The 12468-nt window shown below is 36.9% G+C and overlaps 2 protein-coding genes across 3 annotated transcripts; both read left to right on the forward strand.

Moving 5' to 3' along the window:
• Positions 1-224: 224 nt before the first annotated feature.
• LOC106943432 (ribosomal protein 63, mitochondrial-like) lies at positions 225-2356 on the forward strand. Its single transcript, XM_015026742.1, has 2 exons — positions 225-386; positions 1809-2356. The coding sequence occupies exon 2, from the start codon at positions 1827-1829 to the stop codon at positions 2136-2138; it is 312 nt and encodes a 103-aa protein (XP_014882228.1). The 5' UTR covers positions 225-386; positions 1809-1826; the 3' UTR covers positions 2139-2356.
• A 1767-nt stretch (positions 2357-4123) lies between these two features.
• Positions 4124-12345, forward strand: LOC106943433 (potassium voltage-gated channel subfamily H member 1-like). 2 transcript variants are annotated; one of them, XM_015026743.1, is made up of 3 exons: positions 4138-4496; positions 9371-9397; positions 11924-12340. In XM_015026743.1, exons 1-3 carry the CDS (start codon positions 4424-4426, stop codon positions 12049-12051), a joined length of 228 nt encoding a protein of 75 aa, XP_014882229.1. In that variant the 5' UTR covers positions 4138-4423; the 3' UTR covers positions 12052-12340. The 2 variants fall into 2 exon arrangements, 1 of the variants encoding a protein (XP_014882229.1); XR_001423914.1 differs by lacking the exon at positions 9371-9397 and having other exon boundaries at positions 4124-4496; positions 11924-12345.
• The last annotated feature ends 123 nt before the right edge of the window (positions 12346-12468 follow it).

Here is a 12468-nt window from a genome sequence, read left to right on the forward strand (position 1 = left end):
TTTTTTATAGATCGGAATCATTTATCTCGGCTCACTAGAAAAAGAGCCGATTATTTCGGTTCCCAAGTGACTCTGTCATTTATTGCTTTTTTAAAAATAAAGTTTTGGTATATTTATATAGACAAATGTATACAAAACAATTTTCGAGTTAATCATGTGAAAAGTAATATTTATTTGAACAATGCATTCTCTTCGTCGTTCACTTGAATGAATCAACACATCGAGCCGACTCGGCTTCCAGCGACACGCCGCTGCTCCGGAAATATTACAAATGACCCCTGAAGCTAGCTAGCTGTCACATTTTGGATGTTGACTTGTCTTATTTAATTCTGGCCGTGTTTCTACCTCAATGTCGAAGATTTGACTGTATTCAACTCTTGTTAAAGGTGGGGGGAAATAACACAATTGTCTCTTACAGTTTGGTTTCTGTTTTAAGTTTTAAATGATTCTGTTTTAGTTTGTCCTTGTTGCTGCTAATTCAGCTTTAGCTTGTAGCTTTAGACAGAGTGTTAAAATGCTAAAGCTGCTTTGTCCAGCTCTGTTTTGCATTAGTTTTATGCGAAACTTCATACAAAACTGTGCGAGCTGCGTAAATATTTTATTTCTTCCCATCTTCTGCCCTTTCCCACAATAACCCTCCTAAACACACAAAGATAAAGTCGAATTTTTTTAACCACGCTATCTTCCTGTTGTAAAATGGTCATCATTGTGACTCAGTGTGCAAAGGGCAGCTTTTAGTAAAATAATAAATGAGCTAATTTATTGCATTGAGAGTGAGACTTTTGACGTGAGGTTTGTTATATAATTTTTTTGTCTCAATAATAAGAAACAGTGCTACTATTCAGCTCTAGTTTGAACAATTAATATGTGTAATATGTTAACATCAGTAAAACAAATACTAAACTCCAAAATCAGAAAGTAGTGATGGCTAGATAAGTTTTGATGAAGCTTCAGGCAGCAAATGAAACTGTCATACTATGTTGGTAAAATTTGTGCACGCCTATCTTTCCATTAAACTTATTCTTATTACAGAGAATAGACCTTATTTTCATTATCCTGGGAGGCACAACAAAATGGAGCATGCTCCCACTCAGTCCCACATAAATTAAAATTGCCATTAAGAAAGACAAAAATAGCAGAAGAGGTACTTTTCTTAAATTGTGCGACATATGAAATATACGCCGATTATATAAAATGCATGCAAAGAAATATATTACTAAAATTAAGACAGTGTCGACAGTGAAGCTCTGTGTGTCATTTGTCCTGGTTATTTCCAACAGAATGAAACACATGTCGAATCAAGGTTCACCGAATTTACCCCTATTACTTGGAACATGCTTCAAGTGTCCTAAACCTAAGAACTGATGCAAAATAAGTCAAGACTGGCATAAAATTAGTACAATTCAGCAGTAAGTCTGACGAGACATAAGGATCATTAATCTAACTCCAGTGTGTTCTTTTAAGTCTAAGAGGCTTCAAAGTGTCTTATAGTATTATGAATATCAAAGTACTGAATGTTGTACAGCAGCAAGATGATTAGCATTAAATAATATTTGTATTTATATTTTGTAGTTTTTTTCTTGTGCTTGCATTGCTTCCTCTGATTTGGACTGCTTGCCAATTATTGAATAACCTGCTTTATTGCAGCAGTTATATGTAGTGTACTGCTAAACTACATAATAATTTCAAAAATACTGATTTCAAAGGAGCAGCAGAGGAAAAGAAAAAACAATTCAACCAGTTAAAGTAGTCCAAACCAATAATGTGAAATTGTTTTCAAATGTTTTTAACGGCTCTCGTCGTTCCAGGTCGGATAATCTGCCGCCATGTTCCTCACCCTCATGCTGCTGCGCAAAGGTATCCCCGGGAAGCAGTGGATCGGGAAGCACCGCCGCCCGCGGCAGATCACGTGGCAGATGAAAAGCAAGATGGTGAACCACCTGGAGCGCGAGGCTGAGAACGAGTACTGGCTCAGCCGGCCGTACCTGACGAAGGAGCAGGAGGTCGGCCACGCCGCCGAGCGCAGGGCCCAAACCTGGCTGCAGATCAAGGCGGCCAACTTCGCCAACTTTCCCGAACACAAACGCATAACGGATCACCTGAGTCATCTGAGGATCACCAAGACATGGTCGAGTTAATGCCGGCGGCCGATTTTTTCATTCTTTTTAGACGCAAAGACTGGTTTTCTCAACAAAATGTTTGTTTCCTGATTGATGTCAATCGGGCTATTTCGTCTGAAAAGATGTAAAAGATGTTGTCTGTCTACGATACTGCTCGTGTGTGATTGTAGTAATAAAAAAATTATGTCACAGGTTAGTTTGTAATTTGTCCTCTATATATTAAAACTGCCCAACATAAGTCATTTGTATTTTAGTCTTTATTTAAAAATAAATAAAAGTTCAGTTGCATTCATTCAGCCATCATCTTTAAAGATCAAGTTCAAGTATTTTGGAACCATTTGAGAAATTATTTAGCTCAGTCTCAATTATATAACTATAAAAATTGACTAATTTACTTTTAAATCGTAGGGTTTTCATTTTCATCCAGACCAGAGTGTATGCGTTGATTGGAATCTGAACCAGTGAATTTTATAATTTTTAAACACATTGCTGTGCTAAAACAGCTTTTATGGCACGAGATAAACGGCGCGTGTGATAAAGCCTTGCCTTCGTGTGAGAACTGCAATATAAGGAAAGAGCTTGTAATTCAGGTCACGCTTGTTGCCATTTAAGGACCGACTGCAAGTGAACGCCAAACAAGGCAAACATTGATTTGAAGTACAACTTACCTTTATATGGACATACTCGGTAACCTAGTTAGCTTTATTTTGACTTCCATTGCAAGGGTCACGCTGCTTACATGGACTTCTGTCAAAGTGTGTTTTATAAAAAGTGAGTGAAAACAATCATACAATGTAAAATCATTGGTAGCACACTTTACATTCTGAAGTAAAATGTGTCGGTGTACAGAAAGAGGTCAAATCAAATATTACATAAAAAAAATTGTTTATATTAACTGTATAAACTGAAAAATGTTTAAGGATCAGCTTTTCTTTGAATTACTTCACTTATAATTAATGTTCTTATAATTAATATCTGGAATCACTTAGATTTCTGAAGAAACAATCATAAGGTATGGTAAGGTAATTTTATTTATATAGCACATTTTCAGCAACAAGGCAAACTTGATCTCATTGAGAATCCAGTCGACCCCCTTCAAAAGGATCTCCTTGGTTTTGTACCAGTTACCCTCTTTGGTGCCCCGTTTAGCCTCCTGTCATGACGGCCATAACTAGCATGTGCAATATTTGCTGTACATGCTAGTTAATGCTAAAACTTTGATTTATACTTAAATAAATTTGTATCTTCATAATTTACATTTGGAAACCGGGTTTCCCTTTTAAAAAATAAGGGAAATCAAAATCATAGACATTCATATTCAATGAAAACTTCGTTTTTTGGCAGTCAGGTATTGTTCGCATTCTGAAAAATTCATAGTCACATCATTCGCATTAAAACATTAGGCAGTAGGTTATATATTTTTCATTGTGATCGGGCCATCCCCTTTTGAATTGTGCCCTGGGCAAGTGTCCAGAAACAAAAAACAGCTGGATGTTTACTTGTTTGTTTAATATTTATTTGAATGAGGACAAGCACTGAAACGCTTATAGCGTTAGCTAATGTTACAACTTCTTTTGAATGCTGCCCTGGGTAATAGAGTCACAGCTAGAGCAACTGTATTTGTTTTGATATTAATTAATGAGCAGAACTGAAATTAGGTGAGCTGTGAAAGAAACAGAGCGACTCACAACAAAAGGGGCTAAATACAAAATGCACTCCACACTTTACAGAATTTTACTTGCACAAAGAGGACAAACACATTCATTTATTTCAACATATTTAAATTACTTTCACTACATCTCAATAAAATATATTGAAGCTTGTGGTTGTAAATAATAATAATAATAATAATAATAATAATAATAATAATAATAATAATAATAATAATAATAATAATAATAATAAACATTTAGAGGTGTAAATATTTTTTATTGTTTTGCAGATTCGGCAGATGGCGCTCCTGGACCTCCCAGGCTCGGCTCGCAGGCTTGCCCCTCCTGCACAGTGCAGTGCGGTGCGTCCCGGTCTTGTTTTCCACTCCTGCATGATGAGGCGGTGCGTGAGGCGCCAACGCATCCCACCGGGCTGAGGAGGAGGAAAAGGTGGAGGTGGAGGAGGAGGCTAACGAAGCAGAGCAGACAGCTCCTGTCCGCGAAACGCACGCAGCTCCTTCAATAAAAGAAAGAAAGAAAGAAAGAAAGAAAGAAAGAAAGAAAGAAAGAAGCACACAGGAGAAAGCATGAAGAGCAGCGAGGCACTGAGGGGTACATTTCCATCTGCAGAGGACTGAGTGAAGCCGCAGCATGGCGGGGGGGCGGAGGGGACTTGTGGCCCCCCAGAATACTTTTTTGGAGAATATTGTGAGACGGTCGAACGGTAAGGATGATGATCACTATGACGGTAGACTAACCTGTAAGGTGTGAACAGTTTAGCAAATGTCTCAGTGTAGCCAGAAATTGTTAGACAGCATCAAATAAACACACAACGACGGGAAACAGGAGGCTACTTAGTTGCACATAATCCAAAATGTCTTTATTTTAAAAAAGGAGGGGGGAAAGTTATAAGAGAAAACTACTGAAGTGTGTCTAGCTCTTGTTAATGTAATAATATAATTTCAGAATGATCAGATTATTATTATATTTATTTATTTATTTATTTATTTTTAAGCATCAGTTTTAGTCCCTGCAGTGCAAGCAGAGAGCAGAGACAGCAGGTCACTGAAATCATTACATTGATTACATAAGACCAGTGCAAGTCTCCGCTGAGAAACGTATGGACCAGATAAGGACGGAGAGGGATTTCCACGAGCGAGAGGAAAACCTTAAAAGATGCTGATTTTCTTGTTACATGCAGAAAGATGCAGAACTGCCATAGAGCTCATTGTCATTCCTGGTGTTTTGGGGAGGAGTAGGAGGAGGGGAGGGAGGGGGCATCATCACCATCATCATCCAGGGTGCAGTTTGAAACTCAACTTAAGCCCTTGTTGCAAATGCCTCAAGCTGTTAAGAGGATTTAACATCCAGCTTTAACTAAACAACAGATTCTGCTCACCCAGGCAGAACAAAAAACAACAAAAAAAAAAAAAAAACTGTGTTTTTTGTAGAATGCTGCTGATTGTCAAAGTGGAACACAGGGCCGTGATTAAACAAGCAATTACAGACTTTGTTTAAGGATAAAACACATTCAGACTAAACCCTCATCATGGTAATCAAAGTTTTATTCACAAAGCATAAATTAAAAAAAAAAAACCTCTAAAACAGAAGGGTGATTTTTTTTATCCATTTATAGCTTGAAAGAAAGAAAGAAAAATCAAGTTTTTTTTTGTTTTTTTATTTCCTGATAGAAAATAGATAATCCATCACACTGGACACAGAGGTGTATTATGAAAATTGGAAGCTCTGTGCATTGTTTCCTGTCACCCTTTGGCCTTTATTAGATGAAATAGAAAGTGGCAGTGTGAGCTGGAGAGGTGTAACACTGAGCAGTGATCTGTGAAACCAAAGCAGGGATGATAGTGTGGTTTTGGGTGCGAGCCACGATGTGTGTATGTACATGTATGTATGTATGTACATGTATGTATGTATGTACATGTATGTATGTATGTACATGTATGTATGTATGTACATGTATGTACGGGGTGCACATATCCCATGGTCACAGCTTTTTCTGTCAGAGGAAATTATCATTTCGTCAAAAGCAAACCCTTCATTTAAAAAGACGTCTGCATTAAAACGTACGATGGCAGAAAACAGACATCTTACCAAATATTAAAAAGATAAATCCAAACTTTAAGAAAAAGAAAAAAATCCATTCTTATGACCTTGTGGTTATTGTCGTTATTGATTAGTAAGCAGTTTATTGCTACAAACAAACCAACGAAGAAGAAGAAGAAGAAGAAGAAAAAAAACATAGATCTTTAAATCTGCAGGATGCCACCGGGACAGTGGTGGGTGGGAGCTCATAAACAATGAAGGAACTCGTCCTTTTATGTAACCTTTTGCTGCTAAATAAGCAACTCCTCACAATTGTCTAGACATATTGATTTTTTACATTCCTGGCCAGTAGTTTGTCTCTTACCATTAATTAAAAATGGCTACAGATCTTTGGCTCTACGGAGATTTTTGGACTGTAGCTCACAAATAACAGAAATGATAAGTGAACGACTTCCTGTAAACTCAGACATGGACTTTTAGAGCAGCATGCAGATGTGGATGAATTGGTTGGCACCTTTACATTGATTTTTTTTTATGTGTACGCAAAACACTCTCTGAAAAAGGAAAGCACTTTTCGTAGAAGATAAAACAAGGTTAGAAAAGAAAAATCTTTGCGCATTCCTCGTCACAAAATCTCTCTCAATGGAGTTAAAGAATGGAAACAGGCCCATAGCATCATGGATTCTGCGCTGTATCTTAACAGCAGACAGGATGCGCTTCTTCACATTATCATTCATAGTTTTATGCCAACCTCACTTGGAGTGTTTCATAATCTTGAGCTGTAGTAGAGTTTGAAAAACTCCACATGCTGCTTGTGAAGGTAGGACAGAAGATGCTTTTTGGTGACTTCACTCCCAAATAAATCAACGTACCATTTAACTGTTGCTATAGAAACTTGGAAGAAAAGGGTCGAAGTGTGTGTGCTGTCATGTTTAGACACCAAGGAAGCAGAAATGTATAGTTTTTTTAATTCAACTTTTTTACAAATAGAATAGTTTTGAAAGTAAAGCACAAATTCCAGACATGCATTACATTTATATTAAATGAATATTTGCAAATATATGATGGATTTATTTCCCCCTCCACTAAACCAACATGATCAAGTCAAAGTCTTGATTTTTCTTAAATCTTCAGTTTCAGATTATTTGACTGCAACAAAAGTCTAATTTATTTTCCACCAAGGATCCAAGAAATTTGTCCACATCTATATCTGTTTGTGAAAAAAAGAATGTTTTTAACTAGTTTATACATTTTTATAGCTAATTTGCAAAAAACAAAAACTAAAACACCTTTGGGTCTTATTGGATCCGGCCTGATAAAAAGCTTTTTCACACCCTCGACATCAGTGCTGTATCTGCAGCAGGTCAGCTATAACACAATTACACGTGTCCGACCTGTTTTCTGTGTCGTGCCAAAGGGACAGGAAATGGAGACCAATAATCCAGGAAAAGAGTGTTTTCATGTAGCCACAGACTCATCAATCAGACTTTTTTTTTTTTCGGCTGACGATGATTTCTGGTTTTCTCTGCCTGTTCCAGTTTTGACTGATTAGTTGTTGTTGTTGTTTTCTCTGGGGCGTAAGTCATAAAAAAAGAACAAAATGTGCTGCTGCTTTTTTCATATAGAAGTATTAGATTTAAATCAAACGGAAAATGAAGTATTACAGGTCACTAATCTTTAGTGACCTATAATCCCAAGAACCCAAGAAAGTTGCATCAAACTACATAGGTTTGTGTGTTAATTAAACAGAAATTATGAAATGATGGAATTGCTTTGACGACTCAAGACATAAGTTTTAATCTTTTCACGGATCACTGGCAAAAGTTGAGAGTAAATCCCTCAATTCTGATTGATTGATAGATGTTTGGTTTGACTTTTTCTTCTTTTGAAAGTGACTGCAAACATTTGCTTAACCCCAAAACTGCATATTGTTGTAAAGCTATTTTACACCATGGATTCCCTTCCAAAAAAAAAAGGAAAAAAAAAAATTGAAATTGTATATATTTTCTGCTTCTTAAATACAAAATATGGTACTTTTATTCATGAGAGCATTTTTTTTTTCCTTTTTCCTGTCAGCAAAATAAAGAAGTAAAATTTGGATTCTAATCAAAGCGGTCTCATTTTGTGTTGCCGCGTCTGTTTCGCATCGACACTAAATAGCCGGGTTCTGTTGCGTCAAAAGCAGCAGCCAAGAAAACGTTGGCAGTTAAAGCCGTGAAGCCTGCGCAGCATCTTCTGCGTGCTGCAGGTTATGCTGTTTGCCGTCATTCGTTCGTTTTTATTGGCACCATTGTTTGTGTGTTGAAGAAACAGGGATGAAAATACATTTGCAATGGGTTAATGCTTGTAATTGCTCTTATAACATCTGTCAGGATTCTTGCTCTCATTTCTTCTGCTTGGCATGTAGGTTGAGCACATTTTTAAGCAGCTTGTATCAAAGCTTACAGGGGAAAACTGCAGCCAGCAGAGTCAAGTTAAGGCTGAATATATATATATATATACACACTGTAATTAGCTGACTTAGGCCTTACATACGCATACTGACAGTTAGTGTCTGTCTCTGTGCTATTTTGATTACTTTAGATGTAGACATTCTGTTTTTTCAGACGTTTGTGTGACACAATGAGCTGATTTGGCGAAAACATCAACACAAATCGGTAAGGAAGTTGCCAACTACAGAGAACTGCTAAAATGTGCCCACATTCAGCATCTTTACTATGTTTAAAAATGAAAGAGAGATGCTGTCAGTTGGAGAACTACATGTCAGCTGTTCATTCCGGTTGAGAGAGAGATGAGACTTTCAGTAGCTAACAGGGAGGCTGAAAAAAAATACAAGTTTTTGTAATTTTTTTTTTTTTTTTTTTTTATCTTTTTGAGCTTCCAAATTCTGCCCGTCATTGAACATCCTGGATTTGGGAATGTTGTCAGCCTCTTGGAAATAAAGAAAAAGGTTGACAGTCTCTTGAAAGGTGCTGTTTAAGTGATGCTAGCTGCGCTAACTTCTTTAATTGCTAATAGAAAACACTCAATAGACTTAAGCATATCAATTTGACAATTATTCTATGTGTCTTTTAACATAGGAAAAAAAAATAAAATAAAACTGCTTCACAACGACTGCTTGCTCTGTGGGACACAGCCTCGGCTCCTGGTGCCATTAATTATTGACCGCTCATAGCAGGGAACCAGGAAGAAGCGTTTTGAAGTCGTGAATTGCGGTTCTTAATGAGAATCAGATAAAGCAGCGATTAACAGGTCAGCGCTTTATAAAACCCACAGATCGACAATCAGCCACAAAAATTATAACCAGTGGACAAGCACTCTTAATATCAATAAAGCTAACATGTCGCATTTACCCGGAAACGTTCAGTGAGTTTATGGAAAACAGCTGAATTATGGCCAAGTCCGTTGGGATTAAAGATCCAGTGCTGTGTGTGTCTTTTGTTTATTGCAGATCGTCATCTGTGTCTGACATTCTTCACTCATTCAAATGTTTCTCCCTGTACTCTGTTAACTTTCTTTTCTTTTCAAACATTTCAGTTTGGACACTGCCACATAGACAGACAGGTACACTGTGAAGTTTAACATGGAGTGCTCCCTATCTCAGCATCTTTATCAATGTATCTGTATCCAACGCTGTCATTCAGTAGAAGGCGCCTTGTTAGCTCTTTAGTCGTTTCTATGACGTGCATTTTCCCAGAACTAAGTCAGCCAGAGAGTGTTTCAGTTCCAACCCCGTTTTCTCACAAAGATCCTTGTGCATGTGGCTGTTGTGAAGGACACATAGGCATGTGATGTGTTGTGGATCATCTTCTGTCACCGTGCTGATGCTTTAAGTTGCTGTTTTGTGTTTACCGTGACTTTGTGTCAATGAAAGTTTTCTGTTTTATGTGGCCAGTTTTTTTTTCTTCCCTTCCCTGCCCTTTTACCAACCCTACAATACAAAACGCTACAAAAAGATTCCTCTCAAACTAAAACTCACAATCTCATCAGTGAAAATGGGGATAATTAATTTTAAAATGTTTGATTTGATTTGCTTTTAAAAAAAATGCTACCCTTATTCTACATTTAACTTTTGTTTTTTGGTTTTGTTTTGGATATCTGCAAAACAAAAAGACTGATTTTCCTTCAAGTATTTATCTCTGCAAATTTTCCTAAAATGTCGCCAGAAGTTGCCAAATTATTAGGTGCAAATGTTTTATTCTCCTACAAAAGTTTGGTCAATCTAATTAATAGCACAAACATGTTTTAGTAGGTGTAACAAATGAGATTTACACGTCGTTCTTATATTTCCCATAGAAATAGCTAAAAACTGAAATATAAATAAATATTTAAGGATTTCTGACAGACGAGCATGACTATAAGACGAGTTTTAAGTTTATTTACTAGAATTGTTCTTTCTCCAGGGTGGAATGATTATGCACTTGAACAGTTAAATAAATTTTATCAACATAACTTAAAACGTTCTAAAAGATTAATCCAAGTGTCTTTATCACTTCTCTGCCCAAGTTAGGCCTGTCTTTGGTAACATTGTCTTTAAGGAACATTTGACTGCGTCGCAATTTATGAATCTGTTTGTTGATTTGGAGCTAAGTTAGAAAATGTTTTGACTAATATCAAAAAAGCCTCACATCATGGTGCCTCCACCACCATGCTGACCACTTGGTTCAGTTAAAGGCTCATCTTGACTTTTCCAAATATACTGATGGTTGTTGTTGTTTATCTTTGTTGAACCATTCACAGGGAAAAGTTAAGGAATAGGCTTAAAAACAGGTCTGTCCCAGCATGACAACCTATTTATTTCTGTGCAAGAGTGGTCCAACATCCAGCCAATTATATGCCAGACGCTTTTGGAAATCTTGATAATGTGCTACTGTGGTAACTTGCAATAAGATAAAACATTTTTGAGGATACGGTTAAGTCCAAAACGACTCACAGCCCTGGCAGATGTAAATTTAAAATGAATGTCATTCAAACCAAGTTTGTTTGTGGTTGGAAGTGAGACAGGCATCTCTCAAAACTCAACAGAGCGAAAAAAAAAAAGACACATTACAAGCTATTTATAACTTGCGCTTCTCAAAAATCAACAGGAAAACCCTAATGAAACTACCAACAAGCTTTTTTTTTTGGAATGATTTCTTCTTTTTTTTTGATGATGATTTAGATTTAAACGATGAGCTTCAAGGTTTTGAAGTAGGAAGGGCTCTTTACCATCACCCTTATTTTTAGCTTTCTGAACAAATCATTTATCAGATTTAGGTCAGGACTCCAAAATGTTATAAATTATCATCTCCACTCAGCAGAAACATGTTGGTAAAATTGAAAGATTACCTAATCGTCCACATGATGAAACATCTTCATCTTAGTTGTTTGTTGTATGATCATTTCCACCCTTGGCAGATAACAAATCAAATAAACTAAAAATACTCAAACTCATGTAAGTTTCAGCCCATTGACAAGTAAACACAAACATTTGACTGAAGCTGTAACTATATCTGTATCTGAATATTTAGGTTTGTACCTAAATACTTGCCAAAAGGAGAGTTGTATGTGTTTTCTGCAGAGAAAGTTAAAAGAAAGAAAAAAGAAAAGCTTATCTTATGGTGTTCTGTTCTTGAAGCAAGAGTTTTACCCTGTGTGAAGAACGTAATGAGGCGTAGACAATTAGAGACCCTAATGGCAACCACTTAAAAGCGTTCTGGCACTCAAAGGCAGTATATTTGCTACTTTTAACTAATGGTGTAAGCGTTACTGTGTAAACACATTTTTCCAATAAAATCCATGTTTCACACAGCTTTCAAAGATTCAAATCATGAGGTCGCACTTTAGCTAGACGTCGTAACCAATTAACATTTAAATATTTTTGAACCGTAAAAATCTGTATGTAATTACAAAAACAGATTTAAGACATATTTAACGTTTAACTCTGGTTCAAACATGTCTTAAGTCGGAATTCCTTTGAGTTTCCACAGAACTCGCTCGTCTCGACCTTCTCCTGAGCCAAAATATCGTTTTAGATTGTGGATATGACGGCTTTTGATAGCACCCTGTCATCTAAAGTTGCTATTTTCTTTCATGTCCTCTTTAAAACAGACACCAACTTTGTCCTGGGCAACGCTCAGATAGTGGACTGGCCCATTGTCTACAGCAACGATGGCTTCTGCAAGTTGTCAGGCTACCACAGGGCGGAGGTGATGCAGAAAAGCAGCACCTGCAGGTAGGGGCGACGAGACGCATGCCTAAAAGTCACAATGTTGAAGTTTGTGAACTAGGGGTGCACCGATTTATTGGTGATGATTTCCTTAGTTTTGGGAGATCGTCCAATTATTACATATGAAGCCGATCTTATCCGCCGATTTTATCTAGCTTGGCAAATGTGTAAAAATCAACCACTGTCCTCTTTTGCTCTCCGGTGAGAGAGGTTTGACTGACCTGGTCGTCCCTCCAAGTCATGTGTGCACGTTCACAATTAACAATAGTGACCCCACTGTTGGCAACTCAACAACTTTCTTTCTTGCTACATTGAGCAACGTCTCAGTAAAAAAAAAAAAAAAAAAAAAAAAAAAAAAAAAAAAAAAAAATTTGGTTACCCCAAAAAAGGAAAACGGGAGATAAAGTTTTTTAAAGAATGTGAAAGG

This window comes from Poecilia latipinna, unplaced genomic scaffold (assembly GCF_001443285.1).
Source record: "Poecilia latipinna isolate Pla-1442-1.1 unplaced genomic scaffold, P_latipinna-1.0 Scaffold5299, whole genome shotgun sequence".
NCBI lineage: Eukaryota > Metazoa > Chordata > Actinopteri > Cyprinodontiformes > Poeciliidae > Poecilia > Poecilia latipinna.